Source organism: Mugil cephalus, chromosome 6 (genome assembly GCF_022458985.1).
Source record: "Mugil cephalus isolate CIBA_MC_2020 chromosome 6, CIBA_Mcephalus_1.1, whole genome shotgun sequence".
Taxonomy (NCBI): Eukaryota; Metazoa; Chordata; class Actinopteri; order Mugiliformes; family Mugilidae; genus Mugil; species Mugil cephalus.
The window spans coordinates 1017518-1039045 of record NC_061775.1 but is presented as its reverse complement, the minus strand read 5'-3'; the positions used below and the strand labels follow the sequence as shown (position 1 = coordinate 1039045).

At 40.1% G+C, this 21528-nt stretch overlaps 1 protein-coding gene across 5 annotated transcripts in view; it reads left to right on the top strand.

Annotated features, from left to right (window-relative positions):
* opa1 (OPA1 mitochondrial dynamin like GTPase) overlaps positions 1-21236 on the top strand; it is a 38076-nt gene extending 16840 nt beyond the window's left edge. For 4 of the 5 annotated variants that reach the window (XM_047586983.1, XM_047586981.1, XM_047586982.1 and 1 more), the window contains 9 exons: positions 234-386; positions 590-698; positions 1199-1278; positions 3814-3954; positions 4164-4280; positions 4383-4476; positions 4696-4806; positions 19648-19721; positions 19823-21236. In XM_047586983.1, the coding sequence (XP_047442939.1) occupies positions 234-386; positions 590-698; positions 1199-1278; positions 3814-3954; positions 4164-4280; positions 4383-4476; positions 4696-4806; positions 19648-19712 (870 nt within the window). In that variant the 3' untranslated portion in view covers positions 19713-19721; positions 19823-21236. The remainder of the gene's footprint in view (positions 1-233; positions 387-589; positions 699-1198; positions 1279-3813; positions 3955-4163; positions 4281-4382; positions 4477-4695; positions 4807-19647; positions 19722-19822) is intronic. The other variant, XM_047586980.1, reaches the window with a different exon arrangement.
* The last annotated feature ends 292 nt before the right edge of the window (positions 21237-21528 follow it).

Sequence of the window (21528 nt, the reverse complement as noted above, 5' to 3'; positions counted from 1 at the left end):
CATAAAAGATTATTCGACTTTCATTTTTTGTTGTCCCTCTGCTGATAAGGGGGATTTTCTAAATTTAAATTGGTGAATGCTATAATTTTGTGTTATTCATTGCTGTTTTTATGGTTTTTAAGTATTTGTTTTTTATTTTTTTTAATATATTACCTAAACTTTATTCACACCTTATAAAATATATAAGCTTCAACTGTATTACTATTATAAGGCCTCATCTTTTCCCCCATTAGGTTGCCTGGGAAACATTGCAGGAGGAGTTTGCTCGCTTCATGGCTGAATACAAAGGCAAAGACCAGGATGACATTTTTGACAAGCTAAAGGAAGCTGTAAAGGATGAGAGCATCAAGAGACACAAATGGAATGAGAGGGCCATGGACAGCCTGGTAAACACCCAGCATATCCACTCACCCTGGGTGCAAGGATACAGAGATCACACACACTTGTTGATCCATATTCTCTAAGCAAAGATTTGGGCAAAGAAGCTAACAAATGGAACATGTGATATGTGCCATAATATGGATTGCTATTACCTCACAGCTCTATTAGTAATATGATATTCTTATTTTCTTCTGTCTGGGTCTGTTAGAGGGTGATCCAGCACAATGCCCTTGAAGACCGTTCCATCACAGACAAACCCCAATGGGATGCAGCAATCCAGTTCATGGAAGAAACCTTACAGTCACGCCTTAAAGACAGTATGTTCGCTATGATAACTGTGCACATAGCCTAACAAAAAAATTGTAATTTCACAGGTCTGTAGGGTTGCAGAGAAGTTGGTAAAGTAAAACATTAATGTAATGTTTGAAATCAACAAAAGGAGGCTTAATATGTATTGATATTCTCCAGTTTCTTTAGTAAGTACAATGGATTTATGTGTTATTTATGGTACGAATCAGCACTTTTTCACATTCCCCTTCCTTCAAGAAACGAGCACAGTAGTGTAAAATAGTGGGGTCTAATTTCTGAAACCTCTGAAGGAAGTTCTTACTTTTGCCCCTGACAATACAATCACATACCTGTCCTAAGAGCTTTGTGATATGTTGTATCTTGTCTAAGTTTTCAAATGAATAATAGGAAGAGGGTGGAATATCAGATTCAGATACATTTGTGCTTCTAGTACTTTTAAAAAAGTTAACTTAATATGCCTCATTTCTTTCTGTTTGTTTTTATATTTTACCTTACTCTTCTCTTGTAGCCGAGTCAGTAATCAAAGACATGGTAGGCCCAGACTGGAAGCAGAGATGGCTGAACTGGAGGAACCGTACACCAGATCAGGTCAGAGTTACATTACTTACAGAGAAATCATGTCCAGTTGTGCTACTGGCACATCTGTATCTATAAAGTGGAAGACTTATGAACACGTGTGTTAGACATTAATTGTTCATCAGTTGCGACATTAGTGCAGATGTCAAGACCTTCAAGACAGCATCAATTCTTCTAGGTACACTTACATACAGTTTTTGAAGGAGCTCGGCTGGTAGGTTGTTCCAAACATCTTGGAGAACTAATCACAGATCTTCTGTGGATGTAGGCTTCCTCAAATCTACTGTCTCTTCATGTAATCCCAAACACACTCTTTGGGGGCCATGCCATTACTTCCAAGACTTCTTGTTCTTCTTTACGCTAGTAAGATAGTTCTTAACGACCTTGGCTGTACAGCAGTGGTCAAAAGTTTTGAGAATGACACAACCATTGGTTTTCACAAAGTTTGCTGCTTCAGTGTTTTTTCAGAATTTGTGGGTTTTTGTTTGTTCACCCGCCTCTTGAGGATTGACCTGGCGCGATTAAGGTTCCTGGAGTTTCCTCTCCATGGACCCAATATTTCAATGTTTTGTTTCCTGAGCCACTTAGTTATCATTTTTGAGTCATGGCAAGGTGCTCCGTCCTGCTGGAAAAGACATTTGTCGTCACCAAATTTTTCTTGGATGGTCGGGAGGAGTTCCTCTTGGAGGATTTCTTAGGTAAAATTGTGAAAGAGTACACTCCTTACAAGCAACCCCAAACATGAATGGTCTCAGGATGTTTTATTGTTGGCATGACACAGGACTAATGGTTGTGCCCACTTTTTCTTTTCCTGACGAGCTTTTTTCCAGATGCCCCAAACAATTGGAAAGGGGTTTCATCAGAAAAAATTGCTTTACCCCAGTCCTCAGCAGTCCAATCCCTGTACCTTTTGCAGAATATCAGTCTGTCCCTGAAGTGACTTCTTTGCTGCCCTTCTTGACACCAGGCCATCCTTCAAAAGTCTTCACTCACACCTTTCTGCTGCCATTCCTGAGCAAGCGCTGCACTGGTGGTGCCCCAATCCCAGTCCTAGCACTTGCTGGACTTTCTTTGGCCCCCTGAAGCCTTCAATGCAACAATTGAACCTCTCTCCTTGAAGTTCTTGATGATCCAATAAATAGTTTAGATGCAATCTTCCTAGCAGCAATATCTTTGCCTGTGAAACCCTTTTTATGCAAAGCAGTGATGACTGCATGTGTTTCCTTGCAGGTAACCATGGTTAACAGAGGAAGAACAATCAGTATGTTTACATGCATGTGGAAAAAAAAAAAAGAATTATTGCCTTAATCCAAGTATAACTGGACAATTTAAGTGCATGTAAACACGTCACTCCAACTATAATAGGAGTTCTCCTTATCAGATTAAGACACCCAAATAATGCAATTGGAAATCGATTTCCACCGACATGTATATACTTGAGTTTTAACTGGATAACCCATGTGCACATGGGCCACAACCACTGTGCTGGCTTATGACCACAGAACAAAATTTTTCAAGAAAGGCAGTCGCAGAAGAAGAAGGTGGAGAGAGCCGGTAGAAGAACCACCTGAGGGATAGTGCTCATCTTATCTGCACCAAAAGTAGCGCACACATAACGTATAAGATTAAAAAAGCTCCGCTGTTATTCATCTGGTTGTTTTTTGAAATGCAGGTCTGCCGCAAGAACAACTCTTGTTTATTATATGACTTATTGGGTCAGGACTGTATTAATGTGGTGAAAAGACACATCTCACCACCTGGTGTGGAGGAGCAGGACATGTTCTGTTAGTTATTCGATTTTCTCCGCTGCATGAAAACTGGGACAAGGGACGAGTCACTGACACGATGTCATCTGGTCCGGGGCTGAAATGTTACAACTTACAAACTTACAAGGAACCTCCACCATGCTTCACTGTTGCCTGCAGACACTCATTATTGTAACGCTATCCAGCCCTGCTGACAAACTGCCTTCTGCTACAGACAAATATTTCAGAATTTGGCTCATCGGTTCAGAGCATCTGCTCCCATTTTTCTTCATCCCAGTTCATAGTTGAGTGGATAGTTCAGTCTCTTGACCATGCTTCCATGTCAGAGGAATGGATTTTTGGCTGCAGCTCTTCCATGAAGACCACACTTCTCTAGGCAGTAGGTGGGTGTACCAGGGTCGAACTGGTTTCTGCCAGTTCTGAGCTGATGGTGCTGCCGGACATCTTCTGATGTGGAAGGGAAATAAGCTTAATGTGTTTTTCATCTGCTACACTAAGTTTCCTTGGCCAACCACTGCGTCTATGATCCTACAAAATCCTTGACTTTGTGCAAGTGTACCTATAAGGACTGATTCTGTTTTGAAGGCAAAGGGTAGTGACACCAAATATTGATGTGACTTAAATTTTTCTTGTGGTGTTTTTTTTTTTCATTATTTATATTTTTGTGATCATTCTTAGATTACAGCATTTGCACAGTACTTTATATTCAAGCATATGATCACTTTAAATAGCTTTTCCCACTAATAAAACTGTGCTCATTTGCTTTTCTATAACCTTGTAGCACATTCGAAATGAAACAAAAAATGAGCTGGACCGCTTGCTGAAGTTGCACGATGACCACACTGCATATCTGGCTAATGACGAGGTTACCACAGTCAGGAAGAACCTGGAGGGACGAGGGGTAGAAGTTGACCCAGTGCTGGTGAGCTCAGTACATTTGATGATCTAAACATAGTTTCGGACATGTTAGTATGTTAGTGATAGTCTTTGGTACTTTTAGTTTCATTTCAGTACTTTTGTAATCATCTTAGTCTTCAGTGATCACATCCACTATGTCTACCATCTCTTAACTAACTATTTTTTTTTTTATTTACTATTTAACTATTATCTATCAATTTCATACCGGGCCAGATCAAGGACACATGGCACCAGCTATATCGCCGACACTTCTTGCAGAAAGCGCTGTCCCACTGCAGCCTCTGCAAAAGAGGTTTCTACTACTACCAGAGACATTTTGTTGACTCCGAGGTAAGTTGTGAGAAAGGATTTTTTTTGCCTCTAAATTCATCTCATCTGTGTTTAAGTTTTCCATGTGAGAAGGCTGAAATATGTTCTTGCATGTTCTCCCAGTTGGAGTGCAATGACGTGGTACTGTTTTGGAGGATCCAGAGAATGCTGGTTATCACAGCCAACACTCTCCGACAGCAACTCACCAACACTGAAGGTAAGGATGGGAGACTTTATTTTAATGAAAGACTGTTTCATTAGGTGTCCACTCTTTACATAAAAGCAGCTGTGGTTAGTTTTATAAATAAATTTCCCTGCTTTAGCCTGGTTCTTCTCTATTTTAGTGATCTTAAAATACCTTGATCATAAAAGTCAAACAGAGCATTAAGGAGACAATTTGATTGTTATCTTTTGTGTGTTTAATTTGCCTTCTCAGTGCGCCGGTTGGAGAAAAATGTGAAGGAGGTGCTGGATGACTTCGGAGAAGACATGGAGAAAAAGACCCAGCTCATCACTGGCCGCAGAGTCCAGCTGGCTGAGGATCTCAGTAAGACACAAATATTTACACAGCAGAAAACGCTTGCAATGCTAAATACACAATTAAATTACATTTAACAGGCTGGCATATTACCACTATTGGTCCTTTAAGGATTATGTAGGCAATTTGAATTATATAACAGTCATACAAACTGCAAGTCAGTAGTACGATTTCTAAGAAGTACAATCTATGCATTCTAACATGCTCACATTAAGGGAATTCTCAGAATCATCAGTAGGTGGCATTGGTGCTATAGGAATTCATATCGACTAATTTGACGTAGGATTATTTCAGTTCATCTGCTTTTCATTCCAAATTTAATTTATAAGGGAGGATTCAATTTGTTTCTCACATGGCACTTCATATATAAGTCACATTGCTTCTATACCTTATATGTTTTTAAAAAGATTTCAGAATTAAATTAGCTCCTTTATCCTGTTGCCGACCCAACAGCCTGTCTGTGTCTGCTATATTTGGAAGTAAACCAGGGATTAACTCAGCCCCCTGTCAATGTGTAACACGTATTGCACACTGTCGGAAATCTTAATTTCTTGAGATTAGAATCATGCCCACCATTTTTGGATACAATCATAACTGCAGGCACAGTAGACACTTTTCTCAGATCAGTGACAAACATAAATATTATACATATGCCATACACAATCTATTGAGCCTCACAGTATTCCATAAGCAGATAAAACTCCAACAAAAATGGTTCTGTTACATTACCAAGGGCCCAGTAAATGTCCTTCAGTAAAATAGTTAGTCTATTTCAAGTCTTTGATCTGTTAAATTACAGGAAGGGGTTAATGATCCCTACGCATTTGAGCCAAAACAACATACTTGTCCCACAAGGTATATCTCTCTTGCATGAACTGGAGATGAGATGACTAGATATGAATGTGTGTGATGACAGTCCTCATGCTTAATGTGTGTTTCTGCATGCAATATGTTGGGAGGCTTCAATTGGCACATAAAATAAAAGGCAGTCATGCTCTCTGTTAACCTTGCTGATTAGATGCTACTCATACTTACACACATCAGGGCGTGGCTATTGTGCTGTAATTATGCAGTAATAATTCATGTTATTATGACACTACTCCTTGATTTTACCACAGGGCATCTCTCTGAACTTGGAAAAATGTGTTTAATCACATCAATTAGAAATCCCCAAATTATTCCAAAAGCCTTAGGTGTTTCTGCCAATGTGTTAAAAATGTACAGTAACAAAGTGTTGATACCTACTTCCAAAAATGTTTATGCTTAAGTTATATCTAAGTTACATTAGTGTTGATCATTTTTTCAAAGCTTGTGAATCATAGATTGGGAGACCCTTGTTTGCAGAGGTCACAAACCAGACTCAAAACATGTGATATTACAAATTAATGTTTCTGTGCTTCTCATTTGTTGTGTGCATATGTGGGATGTGGCGTGATGCCTATGAGTCAGAGCACCAACTTTGCACTGGTCTTAGTTTGAGACTGGAGTTCATGGATAGAAAGGATTTCTTTGCTTTGGCCTTACTTTTTTCAGATAGATGCACATGCTACAAACTACCGCTGTAGTTGCTGAGCGTTAGTCATGTCCAGACCTGTGTACATGTTGTCTGGTTTTTCCATCTTTTTTAATTTACTCACTCAGAATGAAATTTAGGTGCACAGAGAGCTGCTCAGTTAATAATTGTTGTCCTACAATTTATTTGGCTAAGTTTTCATTGATGGTAGGATTTAAAGTAGAATTCAAAGTAGGAACACTGGAGAGCCCCTCATCACATGATCTCTGGAAGACCTGTGTGAACTTGTGCTATTGTGAATAGAATCTGGGTATCTGCAAGGTCTTGAAAGGTATTAAGTGTGTGAATCTATTTGTTTATTAAAAAACAAAGATGAACCGGTAACATAAAAACTGGACTACCATGGGTATGTTCCTAAATTGTCTCTCCAGAGCGCCAGAACTCTGGAAATTCAGAGAACGTATCGAAAGCCCAGGGAGCGCCCTGTGCAATAAAAATGTAATTTTTAACAAGGAAAGCAAGTAGTTGTTAATTTTAAGAAAGCCTTTTTTCTTCTGTTTGTTTTGCTCTTTAGCAAGGTAAAGTATTTCTTATCCGATTACTCATTTAATTGATGGAATAATTGACAGCCCTACTGACAACACTGCTTTGAGTGTTTATACACTAAACATGTGTTCAAACTTTGCCTTTGATTTGTTCTCCCAGCCTATTTTCTTTGTATGATAGTAGTCTATAGACTTTCTCATAAACTAAAACTGTTAATTTAAAGGTGTCAGTGATGTAAATAGATAGATGCTTTATTAATCCCAAACTGGGAAATTTCACAGTTGCAGCAGCAATGTACAGGCACTCGGCACCATACATACTATTTAACAGGAAAAACACAATATACTACATACACGTTAAGTGAATAAGTGAATTAAGATAATTAAACGGCTACAATTCGAAGCGGTGTGGAAGTATTAAAAAATATTGAGAAGGTCTTGAAAAAGTCTTAAAAAGCTATTGAAATTAACTTTGAGATTCTTGTGTTTACCCTGAAAATAGATTCAGCAGTACAGGAATTCCTCTAGTTTTGAACAGGAGATAGTTTGTACTGTTTGTATAGAAGTTTCTAATCTTCACCAGTCTGGTTTTAAAAGCTGGTACAATGAGGTGTCTCTAGTTTTGGTCCTGTTCGGTGAATCTCTGCTTGCTAAGCAAAGTACGTATTCACAATGTGGCATACAAGGTTTGCTGCCATTATGGAATTCTGTATAATACACACACACATAATAATAGTTAATGTTTTCAAAGGAGCACACACTGACACAACTTCCCCAAAGTGGAATCAACACATGCCACAATTTCCTCATTTATGCCAAGAAATATTTCTCAGTTTTTGTACAATGTAGGCTTCATGTTTCCAAATCACACTTGTTAGGTTAAATGTGCTCCTGCTGTTGCAAATCAGATTTCAACTGAGATCAGAGAAATTTTCTAATTTTAACAGTTGAATTTTAAAACTTCTAGTTTCAGACTCAGCAGTACAGTACATCCTCCTGTGAAGGTGAAGATGTCTAAGATAATTATAAATGACCAAAACACATTTTTGAATGGATAAATTTAATATATATATTTTTAAACTTAAAAATTTCTTGGACAAGGGTGAGGCTATGTTATGATTCAGTTTGTGGTGACTTCCCTTCTTCTGAGTGATGTCATTCTATCTTCTCTCTGCTGATTGATATTCTTTGCTTTTATATTATATATTTTATATTCAGGGTCTAATTGATGGTTAATTAACTTTTCTTCCTAAACTAAAGCTAACAGCTGCGCTGCCTTGACTGATTTAAAAACTTAGATATCTCACTTATCCAACTCTGGGGAACACAGTGAGTGATTAAATTTCACATAGGGGTGGCGTATCCCTTTAAATATCACTATATGCATGCACAGTCAGACTATTTTTTTCTTTGCACAGGCTGTTTTCATTTAATTTTCATTTCATTGTTCCATTTCCTATGCAGAGGAGTTTGGGAAAAAGCCCAGAGGAGAGGTGTGAACACAGAGTCCTCTCCCCATTCCATACACTGTCAAGAATGCCCAGACCTGCCTGGCCTTATATGCAAGTCAATCCCAAACTTTTCTAAACAGGCATGACATTTTCACTTCCCTCATACAAAGACTCCCCTCACTAATAGATGTGGGAATGTGATTGGAATCAGTCACGGGATCCTTCAGGTCCCAGTAGAACCACACCTGTGAATTCATATACACTCTCATAGGCTGGTGGGGTCCAAGCATGGGAACCTGGTAACTTGGCAAGCTCAGTTTTTCACTTTGTTTATTTGTAACAGTTCTATTATCTGTACCACAGAGTAAGCTTCAGGCTTTGTATCTGAACCAGCAAAAAGCAACCAGGAGTTGGGGCTTACACGTTTTATAATGTGTAAGGGTTGTTTAAATTAGAAGTGTTAGGAAATTAAACAAAAGCTAAGGAAAATATATTAAAAGCATCTAATACAGTTTGTCTCCTCAGTCCTTGTGACATAGAACAACATTCCTCCTCCTGCATGGTGGGAGAGATTCGCTGCCTTTTTCTCCACTTGTTCCATGCTGCAGATTCTGCAGTAATTTCATAAAATGGCCCACAAAAACTTCAGATATCTTCAATGATAAACACTCATTTTATCACTCTTAAGAGCAATATTGCCATATCCTTGAAGTATACCTCTCAACGTGCTCGAATCCAAATTAGCTGGAATTGTATGGTGATATCAGACTTTTATTTTTGACCAAGAAAAATCTGCGACTGTTTTAGCTTTGTCAGTCTGTCAGGTTGAGTTAGTGGTTGAGTAGAGGATCTGGCTCATTAGCTGTCTTTACACTTCACGCGGGGGTTTCTGTGTAATGCAGCCCAGACCTGAGTGTGTGGGCGTGGGTGTGTGGATCCATCAGTCTAGACTCAACTTCATAGCTGATGGGCCTACTTGGTGACATGTCTTAAAGCACAAACGGTTTTATTTCAACCAGAAAATTCACACTGGCAGTTTTCTATGAAAATGTGTCTAATTTGTGGTGCTTTGTCTTGAGTGTTGGTGTAGGTTTTAGCTTTAGTCATTTTTAATTATCCTTCCCAGTGAGGCACTGCAATTCCATGGTTAGCCACTGTGGCCTGACTCCAGAAAAGTGGTCTTTTAAAGAAGGACAGTTCAGCTATTGGCAGGTAACTTTTAGTGCAATTATTGAAATAAGAGGTTTAGAACAGTTACTAGGACATACACAACTTCCTAGTCGGGCAGGGCAAAACGGAAAACAGATTGTACTGCGTGTATTATGAAATCATCTTTCTTCAGAGATGCTGCTCTCACTTCATTCTTCAGACCTTTTTAACACAACAGGTCATGTTGCCCCAGGTCCAAACTGCGGTCTGAACTACAGGTCAGAAACTAATTCCTTGATCGAAGGAGATTTTTTCTTTGTTTTTTTAATTTCTCCTCATCACCCTCAATCTTTCTGCCACTGCTTTGCTTCCTCTGTCAGTTTCTGTCCAACTGACCTTGTTGTGCCGTTCTTTTCCTTGACAGAAGGAAAGAAAAAGAATGACAATTCTGGAAGGAGAGCCCACCTTAACCTGACAACCTTTCCTCAAAGTTAAGAAAGAGAGGAGGGGAAGAGGGAGAGATGGGAGACAGGAGAAAAGAGAAAAGATAAACACACTTAACAAAGGCAGTCCCAGGGGCAGTCAGCTGTTAAGCCCTATTTACCCCTACTCGCATTCAGGCCCCGCATTGCTCAGGTTACTAATACAGGTCAGGTGCGTGCGTCAGTGAGCGAGAACGTGAAAGCACCGTTAATGAATGGTACAGTGTACACTGCAAGGAGCTGTGTGTGTTTGTCAGCGTGTGCCAGACCAGCTGTATGGCACAGTGCCGTCTCTGGAGCAGAGCCCAGGCCTAATGTGCAAGCACAGGCCTCTTAGGAGACCACTGGGCTGTCACTTGGCTGCTTCATTGGCCCTCATAGAAACTGTGCTTCGTGTGTGTGTGTGTGTGTGTGTGTGTTATACTGGAAAAAAATTATGTGGCTCTTGGTTTGAGAAAGTGCAATATACCAGAGTGTTTCCAGACACACTGCTGTTTTATGAACTGTTTATTATCATAAATTATATTGTTACACTTTACATTCATCAACAAAAATCAGCAAAGCACTTTTTAGTTTTGTCAACAGATAAGTACAATCAAGACATCTATCCTTTATAATGCATTAGAGCCCCACCTCTTTTTAGAGAAGGTGCTGGTGGGGATTAGATGGTTATATTAGGATCAAGTTTACCATTTTTAAACTAGTGCAATATTACATTTGAGTTTACCCGTTTATTACCATGACTGTGAATCCATGCTCCTGACCCACAGCTTCACTCAAACTGTTGCAAAAAATGCTGTTTAAATAATAGCAGTCGATTCTTTTCTTTTTCTTTTTTTTTCTCCCTCTTCTTCCTCTGTCACATGACATGGCTCATATCTGGAGGTAGCAGTTCCCAGCTATCACTCCCTTCTTGTCCCTGTTGACAAGGCGTGATTCTCATCAACTTTAAGCTGATCATACTAAAATTCATTTTTGGACACCAAAAGCAAGAACATTTGTATCACACTTACATTACTGACACAAGAAAGATCCAGATGAAAGATCCAGCACAACCTTTTACAATTAGTTCATCGTCTTTACTTGTTGGCACCCATGAATGCAACAATGTGGGGAAAATTATGGATCTCAGCTTTTGTGTAGGGAGGTTATTTGAGGGTTAAGGAATGAAGAGTGTCAACAGAAGGTGCTCTGAAAACAGTGATAATGTGTGAAGTGTTTGCACGTTCGCACATGCAGTCACTTTCTCCTTTTTCTCGCATGGAAGCAAAATACAATAAAGCTCTGGTTGTCTGGGCTTGCTCACCGGAATGCCCTCTCAGCCTCACGCTCACTTCGTTTCCTTTCATCTCCTCCCCCTCGTCCTCCTTTGAGCAGCTTCCTCCACAGTGATTAGTGAGGGCTCAATGAGAAGTGATCCTCTGTTCTCCTCTGCTGTAAGGGGTGACGTATCTTCTTAAAGTGTTGTGTGCACATGTGCCTCGAGAGAAAAGAGTGTCGGTATGCTATTGGTCGCGTACATAGCTAGTTCACTTTTTCTTTGTGGCTTTAAGGGCACGTTTTGAGAAGGCATTTGTTTTGTTAGTCTCTTGACAATCGTCATTGTCTTGAATTAATCTGTGAAACATCATAGAATCTGCCTATCGTTATTTTCTTTCTTCACCTAAACTTGTTACTGGTGTGGTTCTGTAAACATAAAGGCTTCGTCATGTTACAATATAAGTTTATTTTTTCCCACAGAGGAGGAACCCTCCAGTTGCAGAGTTACTGCCAACTGATAAGTTTACTCCTTGGGAGTGTCAAATACACCAACAGTAGATCCAGAGTTGTCATAACATTGGCAAATAGGAGTCAGTTCTTTCTGCATTTCATCTTATTTTGTTGTGTGAAAGTAAATGAATGGACTTACTGCTTTCTTATTGCAACATATCCCAAAGCATTGATAAATGTTTTAAATATTTTATATTATGTCAGATCTTTTTGTGCTGTACTTCTTGGTGAAGAAGATAATTAACAGAGCATGAAAGACATTTTTTTCATCATCATCATGGTTGACTGCAGAAGACTGCAGACTTCCGTCCTCTGTTATAAATGATTTCATGTTACTTTTGTTTTATGGCTTCCTATATACTGTTCAAATTATTTGATCATTCAGGTTCTTAAATATAGTTTTTGAATTTGCCATATCCTGCATTACCCCCTCTTGATATTTTGTCAGCTATTTGTTTTGGACACCCGCACAACACATGAGTATCTTCTTCACCTTTGCTTTAGATGACAACTAATCAAGAGGTGATAATGATGGAAGTGGTGATAAAGAAAGAAAACTCAGTAGGAGATTAGAAGTTTATATACATATATTTGCATCTAGTCTGGAAAAGGTTATAAAGCCATTTCTAAAGCTTTGGGACTCCAACGAGCCACAGTAGCTGGGTAGCAAGCATTACGATTACAATTGGTTTAGAAGCCCAAACCCATTGAAAATGCTCCAGATAAACACCTCGATCAGAATAAACAGGCCCAAACCCAATGAAATTTTAATCGGTTTCACATGGGTAATCTTCCTTTTCCCAAATCAGTTGAAAGCATGGATACGACCCCACAAACCTACAAACTCCGAATCAAGCCGTTGCTTTAATAATAAAACTGTAAATTAAATAGCAGTCCTCCATCTTTGATCAGTCACGTGATGTTTTCATCGATCTGTGCATGTTGCATGTCTTTAAAACAGCTGTTCCGATTAAAAGTAGTGGTACATATAAACATAAGATTGGAATAGATCACCGCACATGTAAACAGTTGACCTGAAACCTTCAATCAGAGTGAGAAAAAAAGTCTACATGTAAACCTGGCTTGTGAGAGTCATTATCCAGAAATGGCAAAATCATAGAACAATGGTGAACCTTCCCAAGAGTCCCTGGCCAACCAAGATTACCCCAAGAGCACAGTGTCCAAGAGGTAACAAAAGACCCCATAGCAACATCCACCAAAAGAAAGAGACTGTGAAAAAAGGCCTGCATGCCCATTTCTGAGAAAAAAGAACATATAGGCTCATCTTTACATAAAGGCTCATCTTTGCTTTGCCATAAAACTTTTTGGTGATCTCCAAGACTTATGTCCCATTACATCTGGTGTAGAAGACTGGCCACTTTACTAGGTACAACTGTTCAGTTGCTTGTTAACACAAATAACTAATCAGATAAATCACATGGCTGCAATTCAATGCATTTAGGCATGTAGAGGCAATCAAGACAACTTGCTGAAGGTGATTCAAGTGACTTTGAATGTGGTATGGTTGTTGGTGCCAGATGGTCTGGTCTGAGCATTTCAGAAACTGCTGATGTACTGGGATTTTCACGCAAAACCATCTCTAGGGTTTACAGAGAATGGTCCAAAAAGGAGAAAATATCCAGTGAGCGGCAGTTGTGTGGACAAAATGCCTTGTTGATGTGAGAGGTTAGAGGAGAATGCGCAGACTGGTTGGAGATGGCAGAAAGGCAACAGTAACTCAAATAACCACTTGTTACAACCAAGGAACACCTTGAAGAAGATGGGCTACAGCAGCAAAAGACCACACCGGGTGCCACTCCTGTCAGACAAGATAACAGGAAACTGTGACAGTTCACACAGGCTCACCAAGATTGGACAATAAAAGATTGGAAAAACATAGCCTGATCTGAGGATTCTCGATTTCAGCTGCAACATTTGGATGGCAGGGTCAGAATTTGGTGTAAACAACATTAAAGCTTGGATCCATCCTGTATTGTATCAATGGTTCAGGCTGGTGGTGGTGGTGTAATGGTGTGGGGGATTTCTTCTTGGCACACTTTGGGCCCCTCAGTACAAACTGAGCATTGTATAAATGCCACAGCCTACCTGAATATTGTTACTGATCTTGTTCTTCCCTTTATGACCACAGTGTACCATCTTCTGACGGCTACTTCCAGCAGGATAATGCACCATGTCACAAAGCTTATACCATCTCAAACTGTTCCTTGAACAATGAGTTAACTGTAATCTAATGGCCTCCACAGTCACCTGAACTCAATCCAATAGAGTACCTTTGGGATGAAGTGGAATGGAAGATTCGCATCATAGATGTGCAGCTGACAAATCTGCAGCAACTGTGTGATGCTATAATGTCAACACCTTTTGAAAAGATGCCATGAACAATAAGGCAGTTCTGAAGGCAAAAGTGGGTCCAACCTTTTACTAGCAAAGCATACCTAATAAAGTGGCCAGTGAGTGTATATATTACTTTGTTTTTTTTTAACACCACATCGAGTAAGTTCAGCCTGTGTGGGCTTAAACATGCCTTTTTTAGTGACTCAAAGGAATAAAGGAATTCCAGGTGTGTTTGCTGCCCTCTAATTCTTATATGTATGTAAAGGTGTGTGGCGTCCTGAGCAGCTGGGAACACTTATTCCCCTTAGGGCAGCAGGAGGATGAGGATCTCTGGCCTGTCTTCTTTCTTTCTGCCTCCGTGCTTGATTGGCGTGTTTGAGGTTGTTGCCATATCAAGAACAAACTGAGCTAAATAGTTATCGAAAGATAGTCAGTATTGTTTATCTGTGTGTCCTTATTATGGAGTTCCTTGAGCACAACTGTGGCTGATTCAGCAGAGCAGAGTTTTTCTTAGGGCCTATGTCAGCATCTAAGTTTAAACCCAACTTGTCTGCCCCACATCCTCAAGCCCATGAGGGCTCTCAAGATTGATTGCCACTTAGCCTCAGCACAGTTCTTCATCTGAGTGCAAAAGGTGAGTCATGAGAAGACTTGCCGTCACTATTTTTAAAGAATAGGTGATTACTGTTACATGTACATACATATTTGGATGATAAGTTCCACGTAGTCTGTTTTTCTTTTCTGTTGCATTAGCATGTTTCTGGTAAACCCATTCGACTGAGAACTAAATCCATTGTCTTTTTTTCCGGTGTCTTCTTTTGTCAGCACATCTCTACAACGTCCTACACTGATATCTTGATGTCTGGCCCTTCAAAGGCGCAAGCAGTGCTTGACAGTAAAACTTGCATCACACTGCACAGCTATTAGCTGGCTGTTTTGTTATTTTGTTTAGTCTGCCCCATGGCTGACCCCAAGCTTTGACTCATCTAGACCTAAGTACAACTCTCCCCAGTTAAATCTGCTCTCTCCAAGGTATCTGTTTTCTAAATAAGAGTCTTGAGTTCAAGGGCTGATTCATTGGTCTGTCAATGACATGGCGTTTGTTGCCGTCAACATTCCTGCTCTCTCTGCATCCATGTCTCCCCAGTGGGCCAGATTTTATAGCGTGACAATTCAGATTTGGTGACAAATCAAGCAGCATGCAGACGAAAAAGGATTTTCTGTTTGTTACATTAAGAGATCAGCTTTCACAGAAGGAAACAGCAAAGCATTTAAACATTTACTGTCCACACCTACATTTTAACCTTGGCAGTTGTGCGATATAAAAAGTTTCTGAAAGTGAATGATGACAGGTTTGGACAGGACCCAAGCCCCTCACCACAGGTTCTCTAGTGACCATGCCGTGAACTGTTGCTCTCTTGTTGGTAGAACATTTCAGAGGAGCATTCTAAAGTAGCCTCAACCTTGGCAGCAAACTTCATGCTTTGAAATCTTCCTGTTGCCACTTATACATAACAGCCACCCTTTCTTTATGGTTCCCTCCCTTTCACATCCAGTGAAGGAGGGTGGCCATCTGTCTAAGGAAGGTGATTTTTTTCTTCTTCACAGTAAGCTGTTCTCTCTCTTTTCTGTCTCTACCTGGTCGGCCTTATGATGATGGGTCCTTTCATATGAGCTGGGTATGAGCTTCCTGTAAAAAAGTTTTTCCTTGCTACTGTTGCCTTCAGGTTAGCTCTGAAGGTTTCAGCCCAGATTTTGTAAAGCATCTGGAGACGATTTGTATTGTTATTGATACTATATAAATAAATTTAAATTGAACTCAATTGAGTTGCAGACCTCCTTGTCTTTTCCCTCTCATCTTTTCTCTCCTCTGTTCTCCCTCTCTTCAGTGTTGGCTACTTGTCCAGCAGGGCCACACAGTCTAATTACAGGTCAATTAAGGGCTTTCTGGCTCAGTCCTCCTTCTACCAGTGCTTCGGCCATAGCAGGCTTAGGGGACTCTACAGAGTGCGAGTGAATGAGATATCATTTCATGTGGAGATCAGCCGAGAGAAGGCCTTGAAAGAGAGGATTTGGGGAAAAGGCTCCCCTCTCTTTCTTCGGCCTGCCAGAGTCCCTCCACCCTTGGCAACCTACATGCCACCAAGCATCTTAAAGAAAGGGCCTCTGGGAGAGAGGCCAGAGGATTATGGGAATATTCATGACCAGATAAAGGGGTGAGCGGTTGAATGACTGTGTTTTGGGGCTCATCTCTTTGGTAAACAGGCGCCTAAATGGAGTTTTAGATTGCTATTCCCACTGCTCAGTGAGGAACAAGCAATGGTGACTCTGTCCACTGTTTTTTTTTTCTTTTTTTTGTAGCATTTCCACAGGACAGAGAAAAGAAAGCTTGGTTGTGGCCTTTTCTTCCTGTTACTGCTGTCTTTTGGTTGCAAACAGATGGTGCTGAGTGAACTAAATATCTGTTTCTCACAGTTTTTATCCACAGAATACTGGCATTTCTGAAAGATGTGGTTGTCATTCACCCGTGGCCTCCTGGGCTCCTGAAAGCTGCCATGGGCTCATCTCGCTGTAAAGGATTGGTTGATAGGGTTATTTTTGTGTTCTGGTCTATATGCGAAATGTCATGATGGGTGGTTAATGTACGTGTAATTAGGCACAGGTAAAAGTCAAAGTGGAATTTATATCAGGGTTACAGCTGGTAATTTAGTAGTTTTTCTTGAAGATACTTCAAGATATCACTCATTCATGTAGCTTCTTCGGTTCTAAATGCTTTGGTATAATGCTTCCTTTTTTGGGGGGCTATTCGCACTTTCCACTCAGAACTTTAAACTCATCAGCTTTTGCATGCCTGTAGTCTTTGCCTTTAAATCAATGCAGACGTGATTTTTATTTATTTTTCTACTCTTCTTTTTATACTTAAAATGAGTGCTGATGTTTTGGTACACCATTAAGGCTTTATTTGTGAACATTAATACTTGTACAGAACGTGTTTTTGTTTAGTTTTTTTGTGGCAATGCAGAACAGAGAGAGTATGTGGGAGGATATGGTGTGTATGACCACTTAACTGAGTTGGACGGAAGTAGGGTGGATTTTCTGTGCTTGTCTGCTGGTTAAAAGACTTGGACAAGGACTCTTCTGGACTCGTTGCAGTTATTGTAGTCTGTGTTATTGCATGTGTAGTCAGCATCATACCTGCAGTTGTATAATCAATGCAGAAGTATTAATAAAGCTTAAGCCAAAATTTGATAGCCTTAACTGTTAAGATAAGAGTTTTGGCCAATGTATAATTTTACCGTTTTTCAAAATAAATGGTAGGCAGGTTGTGCATCACTTTTGGTTCTCTGGTGCACTGTAAACATACAGAGGTACCTACAGAACTGTCAGTTACATTTACTGCTATAGTCAAGGCAAACTGCTTAGTAATCTGTAGCTCTGCACCCCTATTATGCACGAATAACACCTGGATATTCACTTGAATTAATAAGAGCTCCCCAGTACAGCCATCGATTTGATCTGTGTTCAGTGTGATGGGGTTGAAGAAGGTTGATTTTCACCCTTCCATTGTAACCTTTCCCGGCCAAGTCAGGAAATCAAACCAGTGTCTTTTGCTGTTCTCCAGCCCTCCTATCTAACCTCTCCACAACTGACGCCCTCAGTGATTCAACAGAGCAGAGCACCTATGCCTGACAGTTGGCAGGATTTTAAATATTTGACCTGTGGTCTATATTTGAAAAGCTGAGGCTCCATAGAGCACCATATCATCAGCCACGTCTAAACCTAGTTGTAAGCTTTGAAGCTGAAGCCAGGGGATTTCCTATGTTTTTGATTGTCTGACAGTCAGATTGCCCCCCTTTCCTCACACCAAACCAAGTCCCCCCTCGATCCCCCGCCCTCTTGTGTCTCTTTCTTCTGGTGAGACAGATGTTGGTAATCCTGCTCTGATTGGCTTGGATTGAGTTATGTTATCCTGTGGTCAGGGCTCACAGTCTACGTAGTTGAACTCTGTTAGCTGAACTAAAGCTGTGCCCTGCGGTGGGTTGAGTGTCGGAATGGTGTACCGCAGGGTTATGTTTCATTCAACTCCACACCTGCTGCAGTGACTTGTCAGCATGCCCCTCCACAGACCCCTTTAATGCCTCCATTAGGTGTTAAAATCTGCCCCTAACGCCCTGCCAGTTTGCCTGAGTGTGTTAACGAAGTATCAAAGGCTGGGGATTTTTTTTCCTGCCATCTGCCAGTGGTAAATGTGTAGGAAGGTGAAAAGCAGTGGAGGTGGCATGACTGTTCTGCTCTTGCTGGTTTTCAAGATGTTAGGGAGGTTATGTCTATGTGTCTTCCCTGCTAAGCTTTCTGTCAGTCTCCTTCATTTCTGCCTACTTGTGTGCGTGTTATATTTTTTGTTGGGTTATTCAGATCTTCTCAGCTTCTCCAGTGTTTCAGAATGGAAACGGGGTGTACCTCCATCCATCAAGATAGAGATACATCTTCAGCCAGGCTCCCATCAAAGGGGGGGCTGCGAATGATATTTAGTTTCACTCCAAATCACGCACACAGTTATCACCTTTGTGCTGACCTGAAATGGACACTTAAGACTCAGTTTCTCTGAGGTCCAGGCCACAATGATTTATCATCCTGAAAATGGACGAGTCTTTTAAAGTTGTGTTTTCAGCGGGCCTCCTCCTAGGAAAACAAATGACAATAGTTTGCCTATGGATCTCATGTTGCTGATTGATCAAGATAGAGCAGTGCTGGTTTGTTGTTCAGAGCTGGTGTTTGAGTTTGTGCTTGGGGGAGATCCAGACAGATTAGTGAGGGTAACAGGGAAGCTAGAGGTACAGCTGGCATTGCAAGCCGGGTTCCTTTTCTTTGCTTGCCCTACAGACTTCCTTCAGCCACTGTTTAATTAGAGATTAACACTGCTTTAGATGGCTCGCTCATCTCGTGTGACTGTACATGTCGGGTGGAAGGATTGCTCCTCTTATGCAGTCTCTGAACAATAGGAGTTTAATCATGAAAAGAAGAGTAAATGTTTCTACATTAGATTCCCCCTTTCTTGTGAAATGTTGTTATGGTGTCTCGTTCTGTCCATTAACAATGTGCCCAGGAGGTACATACTATAAAAAGGGAGGGTAAGAGCTTTGATGTGGTCCGAGCTAAACTGGGAGAGGGTACACAAGGTTTCATCACGATCTGGTGTTTTGGTGAAAAATGTGAGGACATTTCTACCTGCAAAAATACAGGTTAAGGAGCTGTATTATAAATTCAAATATCCATCCTCCACCTACTTTGAAACTACCATCCAACAAAGTAAAGGCCTTCAGTTTTTTGGGTGCAAACAATGATAATCGTTAATGTGGATTTATATACTGTTTACATTAGAGCATTGAGCAATTGTTTAAGCTGTGAAGTCTTAGATAGTAGTAAGACCTACTCATTTCAGAGGTCAAACTGACATCTGCACATTTTTTGGTTTGCAATGATAAAGTATAGAAATTAATTTTGATTTAATTGAAACATTTTGTGGACATTATTTCATGCGGACTTTTGTGTTTTCTTGACCATGGCTTTTTGTGTTTTTGCAGAGAAAGTTCGTGAGATCCAAGAGAAACTAGAAGCCTTCATAGAAGCTCTTCACAAGGAGAAATAAGAGAAACAGGTATTTGTCACAGACGAGTAAATTTTGCCAGTTGACTAGAAAAATAAAAATCAAGCATAAATAATTGTTGTTGTTATTTGTTTTCCTCCCATCCTTCCCAGAGCAGTTGAAAGATTTGGTGAGAAGCAGAGAAATGCACTGAACAAAGAAAACTCAGTCGTTAAATGACTGTCCCATCCCCATGGTCCTGCACAACACTCACCTTATTTCCCCAACCATGACTTGGCTTCCACTGATGGATAGATGGACCTGAACAGAAAGATGAGCTGGAAGAACAGTTTTCAGGCTTTCTCTTTCATGTTAATTTTCTTGAAGTCAAGAAGACACTCGAACACAATTTGATCAGAAGGAAAATACAAAGCTTGCACAGTGATGTCAGATATCTGACCACTTGTTTTCAATAAATAATAATTGTGTACATGTTCATCTCCCACGTAATTATTTTTATTTTACTTTTTTTGTTGGTTTTTGTTGTTTATATCTGATTGTATGAGTGCGTACACAGAAACACCATTGGCAGTGGTAATGATGGATTAAATTAAATTAAATTAAAGCCTTGCATTTCATACCGTTATCTCACCTGGTGCTCCTAAATCATGCCAAGTAAACTGTGGTAGATGCAGAAATTGTTGCAATTTAGTGTTCAAAAGATTGTTTTTGTTGCACTTAGGATCAAAAGCCCTTAAGTTAATCCTTGAAGATTAATCTACGTTCTGTACCCTTAAAATCTGCCCAAAATGGGAATAACAACTACTCTGTTGTAACAACACAACCACCACTCATTGACAGAATTCACATAATACAGTCAACTCTCACAGTGTTGGAGATAATACTTGTGTTGTCTTTCTTTTTTCTCATTGGGTTTATTTGACAATATTAGGTTTTTACATCTGCTAAATGCACAAAATGTTTTTTTGTCCACATTTTGTCCATCATTGTATAATTTGACATTTTAAGTGTATATTGCAACAGCAGTTAATAATATGACTTCTAAACAATCAAATGTAATTAAATACAGGTGGGCTTAAGCTAAAAATGTGTGCTTTTGACTCACTGATTCTCCAACTACTTGCTGTTCAGGGCCAGATATTTCCACTTGATGCTGCCGATATTCTCTTTACCTTCAAGCCCTCCTATTGCACATCCACTCTCTCTGCACCTCCATCACTATTCTTACTCTGTCCATCACTCACGGTAGACATATTTTTTCCCAGCTTGAAAAAAAATGTCTAAAGGGGGTTTTAGGACAGTATTAATCCTAATTATTCATTCATATGTGTATATGGATACATGCCGTATATTGTGTACAGGTAAACGTAATGGGCAGTCACAGAGTCATGATCATGTATGTGCCCAAGTAAGCCACTTCTGGAATAAAAAGATGGCGAGCTGGTTCAAAAACATATTTTATGTTGTAGAAAGTAATGTTTGCATGGTGTACCCCATCAGATGTGCTTTATTTATTAAATCTGTGTTTAAAAGAAAATTGAAAATAAAATTGACAAATAAAATTGATCTTTTTCGTGACGTGTCAAACTCGCCGCGTCAGCAGTAATCAAATCTGTCTGACTAGTGGCCTTGTCTTTGTTGGAGCCAAAGCCACCACTTTGGTGAAACATCTGAACATCTGTCACATCCTTCGCCCAGTGTCAGGGACTCCACCTCTGCCCCTTCTACAGAGCCAGTCCTCCGTATCACCTTGTCCTTCTGTGAGGTGCCCTTTCTCTCAGTGCTATGTCCCCAGCACACCACAGTATAGAAGAGACACTAGAAGCAGAGTTGGCTCTGACCTTTCTTGTACACTGAG